General features: G+C 45.7%; 2 protein-coding genes across 2 annotated transcripts in view; one reads left to right on the plus strand and one right to left on the minus strand.

Moving 5' to 3' along the window:
- The window catches only part of LOC310871062 (uncharacterized protein), a gene marked incomplete at both ends in the record, with an annotated part of 22,323 nt that extends 4,714 nt beyond the window's left edge, over nucleotides 1–17,609 (minus strand). The window contains 5 exons of the mRNA XM_083782517.1: nucleotides 3–45; nucleotides 1,178–1,438; nucleotides 7,696–7,848; nucleotides 8,832–8,901; nucleotides 17,446–17,609. Coding sequence (XP_083638643.1) covers nucleotides 3–45; nucleotides 1,178–1,438; nucleotides 7,696–7,848; nucleotides 8,832–8,901; nucleotides 17,446–17,609 — 691 coding nt within the window. The remainder of the gene's footprint in view (nucleotides 1–2; nucleotides 46–1,177; nucleotides 1,439–7,695; nucleotides 7,849–8,831; nucleotides 8,902–17,445) is intronic.
- Nucleotides 1–17,830, plus strand: part of pof1b (POF1B actin binding protein) — a 98,362-nt gene that overhangs the window by 18,708 nt on the left and 61,824 nt on the right. The window lies entirely within an intron of this gene.

The raw sequence follows: 17,830 nt of genomic DNA on the forward strand, positions 1-17,830 counted from the left end.
ACTGGAAGAATGACTGAAGACTGACGAAGACTTTCTATTGGTCACCTGAGAGAGAGATGAGAGAGAGAGAGAGAGAGAGAGAGAGAGAGAGAGAGAGAGAGAGAGAGAGACAGAGAGAGAGAGAGAGACAGAGAGAGAGAGGGGGAGATGGAGAGACAGATAGAGATTTTCAAAATGTCATCATCTTTAAGTATCATGTGACGTGTAAAACTAGGGGGTTTCATGATTCTGAATCCATTGCAAAGCATTCGTTTTTGCACGGAAGACACCACTTCGGCTAAAAACGGCCATAACCGTAATCACAAAATGTGATGAGGTCAGCATATTTGGGCAATTTAGCCCAATTAAGGAGAGTTTTTTTGTGCAAAACATTTTTTTGGAATGGATTCAGAATAATTACCACTTTATAGTATAAAGTTATTGAATGTCAGTCAGTCATATCTTTGTATAAATAATATATATATAAAAGTTCAGTCAGACAACTCACGAATAGGCGTAAAAGCCAACCAGAAATGTAAACTTTACTCATAATCATGTTCCAGTGTTCAACAACAAAAAAAACACAATTAAATCGCTAATCACAAATATTTGCTACAATTTATCGTCACGCAAAATGTGGTGACAGCCCTAACATGCTGTAGTAGACGGACACGCATCGTTCTAATAGATTGTTTCATAATCTTTAATCCTCCTGTTCTTTCTCCTTGCTGCTCCGCTCCTCTTTTTCTCTCTCTCAAGAAACGCCCCCAAAAAAAACCTAAACGCTTTGCCGACGCTACAAGTTGCAGCCGCGTGTGAGCGTCATTTCCATCCACCAGCTGTATAAAAACCCAGAGGAGACGGCCTGGACTAGGCTGGACTAGACTAGGCCTGGACTAGGACTAGGCCTGGACTAGGCCTGGACTAGGCCTGGGTCTAGGCGCTTTCTTGCCGCCTATATGTGCAAAAACTGTCTCTCTGAAAGACAAACAACGATGGAGCTGCACACAAACTAATTCCACCCACTGTTCCACACCTGTAGATGGATTATACACAATATGATTGTGATCACTAGGAACGCACCCTTACAGCCAGGTCTGTAACACTGAGAGTGCACAAACAGAACCGAAGGAACAGACCCGTTCTAAAACCACAACAACAACAACAACCACAACGTGCTCTTGTCCTCCACACTCACGTCGTGGTGCCTGTAAACGACGTCAACGTCGTCGAGGCTGCTGCTCACACTGACCCTGGTGGGCAGGGTGGCCAGGCTGACCCTGCTGGGCAGAGGGGCCAGGCTGGGCAGAGGGGACAGGCTGCAGGGCAGGTTCTGGTAGTTCTGGTAGTTGAGGTACTGGTGCTGGTTCTGCAGGTACTGCTGGTTCTGTTGCAGGTACACTGGACTCACCGCCGGACCCACCGGATTCACCGGAGACAGCATCATGTAGGAGACCTGCTGCAGTGGGAGAGAGAGAGACAGCATCATGTAGGAGACCTGCTGCAGTGTGAGAGAGAAACAGCATCATGTAGGAGACCTGCTGCAGTGTGAGAGAGACAGCATCATGTAGGAGACCTGCTGCAGTGTGAGAGAAACAGCATCATGTAGGAGACCTGCTGCAGTGTGAGAGAGAAACAGCATCATGTAGGAGACCTGCTGCAGTGTGAGAGAAACAGCATCATGTAGGAGACCTGCTGCAGTGTGAGAGAGAAACAGCATCATGTAGGAGACCTGCTGCAGTGTGAGAGAGAAACAGCATCATGTAGGAGACCTGCTGCAGTGTGAGAGAGAAACAGCATCATGTAGGGAGACCTGCTGCAGTTGTGAGAGAGAAACAGCATCATGTTGGAGACCTGCTGCAGTGTGAGAGAGAAACAGCATCATGTAGGAGACCTGCTGCAGTGAGAGAGAGACAGCATCATGTAGGAGACCTGCTGCAGTGTGAGAGAGAAACAGCATCATGTAGGAGACCTGCTGCAGTGTGAGAGAGAAACAGCATCATGTAGGAGACCTGCTGCAGTGTGAGAGAGACAGCATCATGTAGGAGACCTGCTGCAGTGTGAGAGAGACAGCATCATGTAGGAGACCTGCTGCAGTGAGAGAGAGACAGCATCATGTAGGAGACCTGCTGCAGTGTGAGAGAGAGACAGCATCATGTAGGAGACCTGCTGCAGTGTGAGAGAGACAGCATCATGTAGGAGACCTGCTGCAGTGAGAGAGAGAGAGACAGCATCATGTAGGAGACCTGCTGCAGTGTGAGAGAGACAGCATCATGTAGGAGACCTGCTGCAGTGGGAGAGAGAGACAGCATCATGTAGGAGACCTGCTGCAGTGTGAGAGAGACAGCATCATGTAGGAGACCTGCTGCAGTGTGAGAGAGAGAGACAGCATCATGTAGGAGACCTGCTGCAGTGGGAGAGAGAGACAGCATCATGTAGGAGAACCTGCTGCAGTGGGAGAGAGAGACAGCATCATGTAGGAGACCTGCTGCAGTGTGAGAGAGAGACAGCATCATGTAGGAGACCTGCTGCAGTGTAGGGATGGCCAACCGATAACCGTTAGCCGTTAGCCGTTAATTAATTGGTTACCGACAACACTAACGGCTAATGGTTTACCGATAAAAAAAATATATATTTTATTTGAAGCGCCGAGAGCAGGCACCGCGGCCAAAGCACCAAGCCCCTCTTTCCACCTTTACTGTCAGTGCAACCAGTGACCACGCATGTGCTGTGACTTACTTCCCCCAAAACAAAAAACACAAAAACAACTGCATGTAGTGACTGTGGAAGCAGGAGGGAAAAAGAAAAAAAGACGAACACACACACAGCATTGCGCCGCTGCGCGCCCCGCAGATCTGCCCTTCATGCAACGAACGTTGGTTCCGATCTGCGTTGTGGATCTGTCGTTTTATGGATCATAGAACGAACGAACGTATGCTGTTAGCTTGTTGCTAACGGGACGGACGGACGGGACCCCCCCCCCCCCCCCCCCCCCCCCCTCTCTCCCTCCCTCTCTCTCTCAGACGTTCTCTCTCTCTCTCTCTCTCGCGCGCGCGTGCGTGTTAGAGAGACGCTCTCTCTAACACGTCTTTCTTTCTCTCTCTCTCTTCCTAATCCTTCCCGACCGGTCCGCGATACATGTGTGCGTATAGAAGACTGTAGCCTACGCAGTGCGCACTAGTGCACTGATTGACAGCAGGCCACGTGGTAAACGGTGTATTTGTCTATTTTTATGCGCAAAAATAGCGCTTTTCTTTTCTTAACGGATAACGGTTAATTAGCCGGCAAGTCCTGGCGGTAACCGGTTAAGACAATCTTTCCATTTGGCCATCCCTACTGCAGTGTGAGAGAGACAGCATCATGTAGGAGACCTGCTGCAGTGTGAGAGAGACAGCATCATGTAGGAGACCTGCTGCAGTGTGAGAGAGAAACAGCATCATGTAGGAGACCTGCTGCAGTGTGAGAGAGAGACAGCATCATGTAGGAGACCTGCTGCAGTGAGAGAGAGACAGCATCATGTAGGAGACCTGCTGCAGTGAGAGAGAGAGACAGCATCATGTAGGAGACCTGCTGCAGTGTGAGAGAAACAGCATCATGTAGGAGACCTGCTGCAGTGTGAGAGAGAAACAGCATCATGTAGGAGACCTGCTGCAGTGTGAGAGAGAAACAGCATCATGTAGGAGACCTGCTGCAGTGTGAGAGAGAAACAGCATCATGTAGGAGACCCTGCTGCAGTGTGAGAGAGAAACAGCATCATGTAGGAGACCTGCTGCAGTGTGAGAGAGAGACAGCATCATGTAGGAGACCTGCTGCAGTGAGAGAGAGACAGCATCATGTAGGAGACCTGCTGCAGTGTGAGAGAGAGAGACAGCATCATGTAGGAGACCTGCTGCAGTGTGAGAGAGAAACAGCATCATGTAGGAGACCTGCTGCAGTGTGAGAGAGAAACAGCATCATGTAGGAGACCTGCTGCAGTGTGAGAGAGACAGCACCATGTAGGAGACCTGCTGCAGTGTGAGAGAGAGACAGCATCATGTAGGAGACCTGCTGCAGTGAGAGAGAGACAGCATCATGTAGGAGACCTGCTGCAGTGTGAGAGAGAGAGACAGCATCATGTAGGAGACCTGCTGCAGTGTGAGAGAGACAGCATCATGTAGGAGACCTGCTGCAGTGTGAGAGAGAGAGACAGCATCATGTAGGAGACCTGCTGCAGTGTGAGAGAGAGACAGCATCATGTAGGAGACCTGCTGCAGTGTGAGAGAGAGAGACAGCATCATGTAGGAGACCTGCTGCAGTGTGAGAGAGAGAGACAGCATCATGTAGGAGACCTGCTGCAGTGGGAGAGAGAGACAGCATCATGTAGGAGACCTGCTGCAGTGTGAGAGAGAGAGAGACAGCATCATGTAGGAGACCTGCTGCAGTGTGAGAGAGACAGCATCATGTAGGGAGACCTGCTGCAGTGTGAGAGAGAGACAGCATCATGTAGGAGACCTGCTGCAGTGTGAGAGAGACAGCATCATGTAGGAGACCTGCTGCAGTGTGAGAGAGAGAGACAGCATCATGTAGGAGACCTGCTGCAGTGTGAGAGAAACAACTAGAATTGGGAGCATACCTATGTTCCCCAGGTTCAAAGTCAAAGTCGTACGATTTGTCACACACGTTACGGCGGTGAAATTTGTTCTCTGCATTTGACTCATCTCTTGGAGCGGTGAGCGGGAATCATTTGATTAGTAGATTTGACTCCCCGATCCAACCCTTTGAGTGCCAAGCAGGGACTTACCCCCAATCCAACCCTTTGATGCTGAGTGTCAACCCGGGAGGCATTGGGTTCCATTTTCACAGTCTTTGGTATGACCCGGCCGGGGATCGAACCCCGACCTCCCAGTTTCGGGGCGGACACTCTAACCACAAGGCCACTGAGCTGGTTTGCATGGTGGGTATGCAAAAAAGGTTCTTTGTTCCCCACTTAGAATAAACCTAAACCTAAACCAGAAACCTAACCTATAGTAATTTTAGTATTTCTAGTAAGACTAAAAGTATTTTAGCAACTTTGTCTTAGTGTTACTTTTAGTAGCAAATTGTGATTTAAGCTCAGTCTTTGAACAATCCATTGAACTTTAGGCTTGCCTATAGGCTACTTAAACTATCTAGCCTTAGCCACCTAAAAATAACACTGGGATAAAATAAAGTTAAAACATAATTGCTCAGACTCTTTAACAAAGATGGCAAAAACAAACATTCTTTGTTCTGTACTTTACATATAGAATTGTATAGCACAAAACACTGAAGTCCTTAAACCATAAACCTAACGCTAACCCTAAACCCTATGGTAAGTGGGTTACCTCATCATCATACATCACCAATCACAATAAGCCATCCTCACTTTTCGAGGGGCGCTAGCCCCTCCTATATACACGCTTTTGTCCCCACAAAATGTCCGCAAAACAAACATTAAATGCTATTGACAATGAAGGGAAACTTTACGCCATCTTTGTCCCCACACGACTCATATTTGCCATCGACGATGAAAGGAGAAATTAGGCAACAAAATAGGATACATTCATCTAGGGGTCATTGTCATGAAAATGTTTGAGAACCAGAAAGCCGTTAGGCTTGTTTTAATTGTGGTCCTCTTGGGGAAAGGGGAAGGGGAGCAACAGACAATAACAGTACAATACAGACAAAAACTAAAATACCTTTTGTATTTTTGCCAGGAGGCAAAAAACTAAAACAGGACAAATCCGTAAAAGCTGACCAATAAAACTGGATTTATTTTCTTTTTTTCCCTTATTTATTTCAGTTGTGCTATTTATCACTACACTATAAAAGTCAGTATACTAAAATAAAAATTAGGACATGTTATCGGCCCAGCCATCTTTTTAAGGGAACTTGAGGGGTATGATGTTGAGAGACCCGAAACCCTGTTGACCTCAGGATACATCACTGAGGAAACGTCCCAGGTGAAACCCTGTTGACCTCAGGATACATCACTGAGGATACGTCCCAGGTGCATCCATGACCTCAGGATACATCACTGAGGATACGTCCCAGGTGATGACCTCAGGATACATCACTGAGGATACGTCCCAGGTGAAACCCTGTTGACCTCAGGATACATCACTGAGGATACGTCCCAGGTGCATCCATGACCTCAGGATACATCACTGAGGATACGTCCCAGGTGATGACCTCAGGATACATCACTGAGGATACGTCCCAGGTGAAACCCTGTTGACCTCAGGATACATCACTGAGGATACGTCCCAGGTGAAACCCTGTTGACCTCAGGATACATCACTGAGGATACGTCCCAGGTGAAACCCTGTTGACCTCAGGATACATCACTGAGGATACGTCCCAGGTGCATCCATGACCTCAGGATACATCACTGAGGATACGTCCCAGGTGCATCCATGACCTCAGGATACATCACTGAGGATACGTCCCAGGTGCATCCATGACCTCAGGATACATCACTGAGGATACGTCCCAGGTGCATCCATGACCTCAGGATACATCACTGAGGATACGTCCCAGGTGCATCCATGACCTCAGGATACATCACTGAGGATACGTCCCAGGTGATGACCTCAGGATACATCACTGAGGATACGTCCCAGGTGATGACCTCAGGATACATCACTGAGGATACGTCCCAGGTGCATCCATGACCTCAGGATACATCACTGAGGATACGTCCCAGGTGCATCCATGACCTCAGGATACATCACTGAGGATACGTCCCAGGTGCATCCATGACCTCAGGATACATCACTGAGGATACGTCCCAGGTGCATCCATGACCTCAGGATACATCACTGAGGATACGTCCCAGGTGCATCCATGACCTCAGGATACATCACTGAGGATACGTCCCAGGTGAAACCCTGTTGACCTCAGGATACATCACTGAGGATACGTCCCAGGTGAAACCCTGTTGACCTCAGGATACATCACTGAGGATACGTCCCAGGTGAAGCCCTGTTGACCTCAGGATACATCACTGAGGATACGTCCCAGGTGAAACCCTGTTGACCTCAGGATACATCACTGAGGATACGTCCCAGGTGCATCCATGCCATGTTTTTTAGTTCCTGAGTGTTTGCGTAAACACAAACATTGTTGTAAACACAGACACTGAACTGAGGACAAAAGTGATGACGCAAATTGCGATTGGCCGGAATGAGATGTATCATAGAGCGCGCCCCGCACAATTAAAACACATTTGATGTAATAAGCACTTTAGATTATATTTATTTATCTGAATTTATGTATTTATGTATTTTTTTCATTTTTTTATTGGGGGTGTAATAATTAAGTGTATTAATTAAGTATTACACTTGTTTACACTTGTTCAATTCATCAAAACATTTAGAGACGTACAAATAGACACTTCTATATAGTCAAAGAACAGGAATTCATCATAAAATTCCTTAAAATTCCATAAAATTATAAAGTTTAGAAAAAAAGTTGTCCGGACAACTCACCCCGAAAGTGTAGGTAACTCACCAGGGTTGAGATGTCTTCACTTTCGGGGTGAGTTGTCTTCACTTTCGGCCACTTTCGGGGTGAGTTGTCTTCACTTTCGGGTGAGTTGTCTGACTGAATATGTACCTATATAGTCCAATGCTTAATTTTGGGTCTTTTACCGTGTTCAGGTATGTATATTCTCTTTTTAGTGAGTTGTCCCAGTATTCTCTGGCAACACTGACTGACCTGTTGCTGTTGCTGCACCGGGATCAGCTGCCTGCTGTTGCTGCACCGGGACCAGCTGCTGCTGTTGCTGCACCGGACCAGCTGGTAGCCGACGGAGCCGACGGAGGCGCCGTTCACCGCGGCGTAAGACGCGCCGTTCACCGCCGTGGTGTACTGCACCGCCCGGCACGGTCCGGTACGACGTCACACCGGGATCCGATGACACGCTGATGGTCCGGTATGACGTCATGTTGTTCATCATGGTGGACAGTGAGTGGACGGACCGACCGACTGCGACCGTCTGACGCAGGTAACAATGAATAAAGTGACACTAAAAACAGAAGAAGTCCTGTCAAAGTGACCGTCCCGTCTTCAGGAGAGCTCCGGTTAAACCATGGACTGGAGCATGAGTAAAGAATGGATCGTTTAAAAGGTGTTAATTGAAGTTTATATAGTTTTTTGTGCAGAAAGGGATAAAACAGAGTTGAACACAAACGGCTCCCAACAAACACCTGCAGAAGACGGAGGAGCAGGAAGAGAGTCTGCTGGGCTCTGCTGCTGGAACACTGTTGCCAGGTCTGGGAAAACAAGCCCCACACACCCCCACGACCACTAAAAAAATAAAGCTTCTGTTATTTTTCATATAATATATGTATATTTGTGCGTCTCTAATGTTCTGATGAATTGAAACGGTGGACCCTGTTGTAAACAAACAAGGGTAATGCTTTATCAGTTTTGTCATCCACAGTAAACAGTCTTTGTATAGAGTTGTGCTTTCATGTGAAATTCTGCAAACTGTTAATAAATACTTCAATCAAACAATCAAACAAGCCTGTTAAAGGGACAGGCATGGGCAATCTGAGAACCCATCGTCAAAATATAAAGCCCTCTTTTCCTTTGAATTTGACAGGTGGGTCAACATTGTATTGTTTCTTGTCGTTTTATTTGAGAGCGGTGGTTCAGGGTCCTCTATTTTCAATTCATCATTTAAAGACATACTAAATATATATCCTACTTCTATAAAAAAAAGGAAATTATCATTAGGCTTACCAGTTTAATTGATTGTAGTAGTTGATTAGACGGAAAACAAGTCCAAGGTCGCTTTTACTTATAATAAGCAGACTTGGCAACACTGCAACTGGACTTTATGGACATACCCTCGGGGCGGGGACTCCGCCTCCTCCTGCTCTCGCCAAAGGGAGCTGTAGAAGGTGAGACGGGCGACATCTGCCGGCCAAACACACACATTACATCACAACAGTTGACCCAAAGTGCTTTCAAATGGAAAGTCTGAATGTTTGACTGTAAACAAAACAAACGGGCACTTGATCCAATGTCTATATGGATATTTACACAACATAAAATGTATAAATGGCTACACTCCACCTTGTTCAATTCATCAACAAAATGATACATGAAAGGTTCTCAAATAAGTGGGCTTCAGGGACAGGGAGGGACCACGTGTCCTTATGTGGACGTTTTGAGAGGGTTCCATTAAATATAGACTAAACTGAGACAATTAAAGTTATACTTACAATTCATTACCTACAAAAATGACAATTTAAAGTGTGTTAAAGATTTTATATTGCCAAAGCAAATAAAAAGTCTCCTGCCCTATACTTATAAGGTTGTGTAGCTCTGTACATATTGGAAAGATATTGTATAAAGTTAAACTATATGATAATTAATTCCTACTTTATACAGCAGTAATTTATTGTATAAAATGGTAAATTGGTAAATGGTGCATTTATATAGCGCCTTTATCCAAGGCGCTTTACAGAGATTGTGCGTTACATTCACCCATTCACACACACATTCATACACCGATGGCAGCGGAAACCATGCAAGGCACCAACCAGCACATCGGGAGCAATTAGGGTTTCAGTGTCTTGCTCAAGGACACTTCGACACTAACTCTGGGGGAGCCCGGGTCGAACTGGCAACCTTACAGTTGCCATCCAGGCACTCTACCCCTGAGCCACCGCCGCCCCCGTTAGCCAACTAAAGGCTAACTCTGTAAAAATGTTCATATTTGAATGAAAGTTTTGGCAGTGTTGTGGGAAATATGAAGACTCAAATCTATATAGTATATTGTTCCATGCTATAGTCTGGCCTGAAAGCCTGTCTTAATCCAATCAACCCTTTGATCAAGCTGGGGCAGGGGCAGCGGTGGCCGAACGGTTTGCGGAGCGGTCTTGATATTGGAAGGTCGCTAGTTCGTATCCCCGGACCGGCACGTTAAAATTACCACCGCTGAAGTACCCTTGAGCAAGGCACTGAACTCCTACCATGAAATGTTCTATGAGCAGGGCCTGGCTGTAAACAAGCTTGAGCCCTGGGTAAACATGGTAACTTTGCTTTACTTTGCTTTTGCTGTAAATAATTTGATTATAGCAGATCTACAAGCTCCCAACGCCACGCGTTGTGAGCTTGTACATTGGCCATTTCTTTTTTTGGGGGGGGGGGGGGGGGGGGGGGGGTGGTCAAACAAAGTAACTAATAATTGTAGTGTAGTAAAACGTACAGTATTTGGCTCTGAGACGTAGTGGCCGTGGAAGGAAAAGTAGTGAAAATTGTAGTCCACATGTAGTCCTATACCAGCACAGAGTCACATGTCCATTTGTAGTCCTACCAGCCTAACCCATGGCATAGAGTGAGACAGAGTTACGCCATTGAGGGGTCAGAAAACAGAGTGCTTGAGCTTGAGTTCATGCAGCCTGGATGGAGAGGGACAAGCTGGAGTTGGACATGCATTGTTTTCAACGAGGGCGGCGCAAATAAGAGCTATTTTAAGCAATGTGTGCAACATGATAACTGTTTTAAAAGTATTGTACAGTGACAGCTAAAGTCTGTGTAATGTTTATGTTGTAGGACTATTACTAAAAAACGATCTAAAATAAAGGGATTCAAGATCATTAAAGCTGGTATGTTGCATGAGTCCAGTGCTTTCTGCCAATAGAAGTCTATATGTAGGAGAGCCTCCATTGGACTGAAGCCAATAGAAGTCTATGTAGGAGAGCCTCCATTGGACTGAAGCCAATAGACGTCCATGTAGAAGAGCCTCCATTGGACTGAAGCCAATAGAAGTCTATGTAGGAGAGCCTCCATTGGACTGAAGCCAATAGAAGTGTATGTAGGAGAGCCTCCATTGGACTGAAGCCAATAGAAGTCTATGTAGGAGAGCCTCCATTGGACTGAGGCCAATAGAAGTCTATGTAGGAGAGCCTCCATTGGACTGAAGCCAATAGAAGTCTATGTAGGAGAGCCTCCATTGGACTGAAGCAATTTAGGCATTTAGCAGACGCTCTTAATCCAGAGCGATTTACATTAAGCAAGAACAAAAAAGCATGGGAATACATCACATAAAAGCATTTATCATGAAACATGCGAAGCCCCATGGAGAGCACGGTGTGGACCACGCAGGTCAAACTAACATCTGTGCTGATGGCGTGTGTTGTCCAAACACATGAAGCTCATAGCATCCCTATATAGAGCGCCCCCTTTCAGAACGACGAGTGGCCCAGGAAATTATTCTCCATTCATTTTCTCCATAGGCTTTTCAAAAAGTTTTTATTTAAAGACGTTTACGCCGCGGACAAAGCCAACTCTTGTCGTGACCAATCATAACACAACTTTTCAGGCCAAACAAAGAATTAGAAAAGAAAATGGCATGCAGGTTACACCACTTTGTAGTTTTTCTTCTTTGGAATTATTTGTTTGGTCCAAAATATTGTGTGTTGTCATGATTGTCACAACAAGAGTTGGCTTTGTACAACACTAATTAATGGAGAATCATTTCCTGGGCCACTCGTCGTTCTGAAAGGGGGAGGGACTGCAACGCTCTATTGTGCAAAAGGATGCCCGTTTAACAGATTAAATGTAATCAGCAGGGCGCAGCAAGGAATTGAACCCCATCCCAGTAAACCAGGAGCTCCATGCCTGTGCCAAAGTGCTTAGTTTGCGATGCAACGCAAAAACCTACCCTAGTAGGAGCCCTACCCTACCAGCCCTACCCTACCAGCAGCAAAGAATACAAAAACAGATACTTACCGTGAACCATCACGTTCTTCTGCAGATGACAGGCAGTGTCCACAAGTGAAATGGTGAAATGTGAAATGACGGAACCGGACGAAATTGTGGCAGTCGACGCAAAAGATGCAACGCAAACGAGCGCAACAGCAGGCAGCCCGACGCGACGCAACCGCAGGAAGCCGGAACGCAAACGAGAGCAACACCATCAGTACCCTGCAGAACCACACCAGCGACAGCAAAGGACAATAAACAAGATTTGTACTCACTGCGCAGCAAGCAGCTCTTCACAGCAGCAGCAGCTAGCGTACAGTTCCTACCTTAATGTCTTGTGCAGGGAGGGGGGTATCAGACTGGGACACTTCACATGGGCTCCAGGGTGGGGTTCCTCGGGAGACTAAATTGGTGGGGATGTGGGGCCCACGGACATGGCTCGTCTCAGGGTCCAGGGCTTGGTGCAGTGACTCTTCATATTCTGGAATTACATAAAGAGAAAAGATAAGTGTCATTAGTGTTATGTAGGCCTACATCACATTAGAAACACATGTGGGTATAGCCTTGTCAGTCCCCACAGCCCACATTTTACAACTTAACATCCCTCCCCCAAGCTTACCTTTTTAATATATACATTTCCCACCCAACTTTTGAAATATGTTTTCCCTTCAGCTTTGAATGAAGTTTAAGCCCAACTTTGTATTGTGTGACAATACCAATTTTATATTGAAACATTTCTAGAAGCTCACATGGTTGAAGATGAAGTGTTAGCATGTTTAACCAAATAGACCCTTACAGCTCTCAGTGTACAAATGGAACCAAATGGACCCTTACAGCTCTCAGTGTACAAATGGAACCAAATGGACCCTTACAGCTCTCAGTGTACAAATGGAACCAAATGGACCCTTACAGCTCTCAGTGTACAAATGGAACCAAATGGACCCTTACAGCTCTCAGTGTACAAATGGAACCAAATGGACCCTTACAGCTCTCAGTGTACAAATGGAACCAAATGGACCCTTACAGCTCTCAGTGTACAAATGGACCCTGTCCACTGTCTGAAGAGTTAAGAGGAGATCTTGAAATGCAAGAGTTTGAATGCCAGTCAAAATGACACTATGAGCCATATTGGAACAGTTACCTTAACTCTGGTTATAAAACATAACTCCACATCTCAGTGGCATTCATTCACAGATCAAGTTACCCAAACGGAATCAGTTTAAACAAAGCTAAAGGTTTAAGTTTAACATTTAGTTACCTTCTTGCTACATCCAGACAGACGGTGTGTAACTTCTTGCTGCAGACAGACCAAACACACACCAGGAAAAATACATCAGAATGCTGCTTCCACAGCTTTAAATAGTTGAGGCCATCACAGGAGACAATCAGCAGCCTGGCTGTTAGCCAATCACACGCAGTCAGTCACCACACTTTTTTTCAATGCAAAGGAGCTTTATTGGCATTGAGAAAACATACGTTTACATTGCCAAGGCAAATAGCCTACAACAAATTAACAATACAATCAAAACTAAATGTATGTACATTTTTTACAGACAGACAGACAGACAGACAGACAGACAGACACACACACACACACACACACACACACACACACACACACACACACACACACACACACACACACACACACACACACACACACGCACACACACAGAGATGAGGCATCAAATTACCATGAGGTCTGCACACAAACAGAGACCCACCTACAAGCTCCTCCTCCCCCCCCCCTCCCCACACACACACACACACACACACACACACACACACACACACACACACACACACACACACACACACACACACACACGCACACACACACGCACGCGGCACACACACACACACACACACACACACACACACACACACACAGACACTCAGATTTTACAGAGGCCAGTTTCGAATTGCAGCCATCCGTAGGTGGCCTTTGAGAGCGGTTTTGAAGGAGTCAAGGGATTCACATGTCTTAATGACTGTTGGTAGGGCGTTCCACATTTTGGTGGCATAGGAGCGAAAATAATTTAGTCCCTTGTTTGTGCCGAATCTGGGTTGTACATGGTTTGTTGCACTCCCTCTGGTGTTGTGGGTGTGGACTTCGTTTACATTAGGAAGTATTTAGACAGGTAGGTACATGGGTATCTTGGTGGTGTATCGAATCTTGTGGACCAGACCCATTGCAAGATGCTGTACTCTGTCGTCGACCCTAAGCCATCCCAGCCTGTCAAAGTGGGCAGGGGTGAGGTGGGTTCGGGGGGTGAGGCCAAGTAGGAGCCTGACCAGTTTGTTTTGGGAGGTCTGGAGCCTTGTTTTAAGGGCCTTTGAGGTGCTGTGGTACCAAGAGGTGGATGCATAGTCAAAGAAACCTTGTACGAGGGCTCCTGTTAAGGTCTTCAAGGTGTTTTTGCTGACCAGTGAGGAGATCCTGTAAAGGAATCTTGTTCTTTGATTGACTTTTTTGATTACGTTGGTGGCCATTTTATCACCGGAAAGATTGGCCTCCAGGATGGAACCTAGGTAGGTAATTTCATCTTTTCGTGTGATAATATTGTCAAGTGCTGAGTCTGTGTTTGGAACTGAACTGAACCGACTCTGGGTACAAATGTGTGAGATTTCATTCGTTGTTTAATTTAATTGAAAGGCTACTTTACTCCGTGGACCCGCATAGAAAAGGAGCAGATCTAAGAGCTCCAACGCGTTGTGAGCTTGTAGATCTGCTCCTTTTCGATGTATAAACTAATAATAAACAAATCCGACCCAGCTCTGGTCCATCGCGTTACAAGGAGTTAGTTAGTTGCTAATATGATGAATTCCTGTTCTGTTCTTTAACTATATAGAAGTGTCTATTTGTACGTCTCTAAATGTTTTGATGAATTGAACAAGGTGGACCCTGTTGTAAACAAGTGTAATGCTTAATTGGGTCGTCCACTCACAGTTAACAGTCTCTGTATTGAGTTTGTGCTTGAAATGTATACTGTAATTCTGCAAACAGTTAATACATATTTCAATCAATCAATCAAAGCTCTGGTCCATCGCGTTAGAAGCATAGACTGTAAAAAATATGGACAAAGCGTTCCCCGGGTCTAACATGAACGTAAAATGAAGCCTGTAATAATATGCTAATTCCTGATGTAAGTCGCCATCTTTGGTACCAGCTGGCCATTGGCTGGCTCCGTTTTGTATACCAGCTGGTCATTGGCTGCCCAGACAACGAGGCGGGACTTCCCCCCTTCTTCTCCGTTGGTTTTTATTTTGACTCGAGTGGGAGGGGAATCCCGATCATAGACTGTAACGGTAGCCACGCCCCTCAGAACATACGCGATGATAGAAATGAGACTTTAAACTAGTGACTGGAAGAAGAAAGTATTCATGACCATGTTTATTAAGGTAATACAGTCTAGGTGAAGTTGGGCCAAAATACATGGGCCTCTATGGAGCTATGGGGCTTTTTGGGTCCGGTCCAGCGCCACAACAGGCCATTATATGAACTACCGATTTCAAATGAGGCTTCACGAAATATCTGGCTGACTGCCCCCCTGGTTAGAAGGAGTTAGTTAGTTGCTCAACTGCGCCCCCTACAGATCTCCTCAATAGAAGCTATCCCATTGACCAGGTCTGTAGGGGGCGCAGTTGGATCAACTAAAAAGTAAAAACATTGTGTTTTATTTCCATTCGGTGGAATGTTTTCTCTTTCTGTGCAAAACATAGTATTTTAGAGGCGAGGTGAGACTCTCAGCGTAATGCCACTAGAGAAAGCAGGCTTTCATCATCCTGAAAACCGTCTTTGTTCTAAGTTGCTGAGTGGCTTAAATGAAGTGTATGGTTTTATGTTTGACTAGAAGTCCAGAGGCTCTGCCAGCAACGGCTTGAAGAGTCACTGATAAAGTTCATTTAATACTCCTCCTAAATCAAATCAACTCAATTCAATACGATACGGTACGGTACGATACGATTACAATTAGGACAAAATAAATAATCTAATTAATTAGAGGCTTTGTAATGAATTAATAAAAAATACTCCAAAGAACAGCAATGGCCGTGTACCTATATGGGACTTTAACCTATGTGACTTTAAGTACCTATGAGTACCAGTAAGGGGCGCTGTTGTGCCAGAAACTGAGAGAGAGAGATAGTTAATTGCCTGCTAATATGAGAGAGAGAGAGAGAGAGAGAGAGAGAGAGAGAGAGAGAGAGAGAGAGAGAGAGAGAGAGAGGGGAGGGGGGGGGTGTGACTTTAACTCATTGGTCGGGAACCCCTTTTGGTGTTTTAAGCAGTACTTTACCATTTTATTGAAAAATAGCAGATCTATATATAAGCTTGTGGCGCTGTGCTGCGCTACGAGCTTGTAATCTGCTATTTTCTTTGAATATATATATTCTTTCAGAGTGGATGTTTTTAGCTCAAATCTTTGCTTCTGGGGGGGGGGGGGGGGGGAGGGGGTCCCTGGAACAACATGTTTTCAGATGGGGGTCGGCGGCCAATTACATAATAATGTCTGGGGTCCTTGACATGAAATATTGACATGAGCGCCAGTGATATCGAAACATTTCAGAAAACTGTCATGATTTTGAAGGCCTTTTTAAATGTTGTATAGGGTTCATCTAAATGTCCAATCCACTGGGCCTGACCGGCTTACGATTTGTTGTATGTTGGTTGGATGCAAACATTTGTCCAGTAAGAAGTGTTGCAAAAACTAAGCGCGATTGATTGATTGATTGATTGATTGATTGATTGATTGATTCATTGATTCATTGATTCATTGATTGATTACTTTATTGAAAAGTCAGAAGAAAGCCGTTATAGGCTTGTTTCCGTTGTGGTCCTCTTGGGGAAAGGGAAAGAGGAGCAACAATACAATACAGACACAAACTAAAATATATACCTTTGTATTTATGCCAGGAGACAAACAAAACAAACATGAAACAAAAACACAAATACAGAACAAAGTCGTAAAAACTGACCAATAAAACTGGATTTTTTTTTCTTTTTTTTTTCATTAATCTTCCATTTGTGCTATTTATCTATTCTACACTAAAAAAGTCAGTAGGCCCATACTTAAAATTATGAATTCATTAAAACTGTTTTTTTTTTGGGGGGGGGGGGGGGACCTGAGATCAGATTCTAAAAAGCCTTCTACATCCTGACAGTATTCTGAGTAAAGCTATGTTTCTATGTCAGCCGTTCATCAATTTTTCAAAAATAGCAGACGTATACAAGCTCATAGATCTGCTATTTTTCAATAGCATACCATAATGCTATAACACCAAAATGGGTGAATTGTCACCTCCTCTACTACAGGCAGACGTTACATAAGTGTCCCCGGGCGGGGGGGTGGGGGGGGGAGGGGGGTGGGGGGGTCACCACACTGCAGCGCTAGAGGTTGCGCTGTACTCTCCTTACGAGGCAGTTAGCTCATTAACGCTAACGTTATTTTAAGAGCTTCCTCTCTGCGACCCGCAGGACTTAAGAGCTTTATCCCTGCTCAGCCCCCCCCCCTTCCCCCCCCCCCCCCCCCTCTCTCTCTCCCGCTGAGTCTCCTCATTCCCCTCTTCTCCTATTCTCCTTTCCTCCTTTCTGCTGTTCTTCCCTACGTCCTTCATTTCTTTATTTCTTTCTTTCTTTCTTTCTTCGCTTCTTCCTTCCATTTTTCCGGAGGTCCAAAAAAACCTCCCTCGTCTCCTTTAATTCTCCCTTTCTGCGGCGGGTCGACCCGAGGAATACGGGAATCGAACCGGACAGCTGTTGTCCCTGGCTGTGTGTCCGATGGTTCTGCTCCTCTATCCCCTGCAGCGCACAGCGGGGCGCGGATAAGCTGCTTCTGACCGACCGCCGCCGCCGCCGCCCGCCAAGGAGAAGAAACCCAGCGTCCCGCTCGCTCGCTTGCCGAGGCCGACATGGAGCCGTCGCGTCCGCCCACGCTCCGCCTGTAGTCGCTCACCCCGTCGCGTCGGAAGCGTTTCGTCCAAAAGCTCAGGTGGTTCACCGCTATTTTGTTTTGGTCGTCGAGTCCGGGGGCGGGGGCGTCATTATGCACGCTTTAAATTGATTCAAATCGTATTTCATTCGTCATTGATTTGAACCTTTTTTTATTTCGTTTTTTTGTTCATCGTTTAAAAA

Source organism: Protomyctophum parallelum (assembly GCF_964188405.1).
Source record: "Protomyctophum parallelum genome assembly, chromosome: 1".
NCBI classification, from domain to species: domain Eukaryota; kingdom Metazoa; phylum Chordata; class Actinopteri; order Myctophiformes; family Myctophidae; genus Protomyctophum; species Protomyctophum parallelum.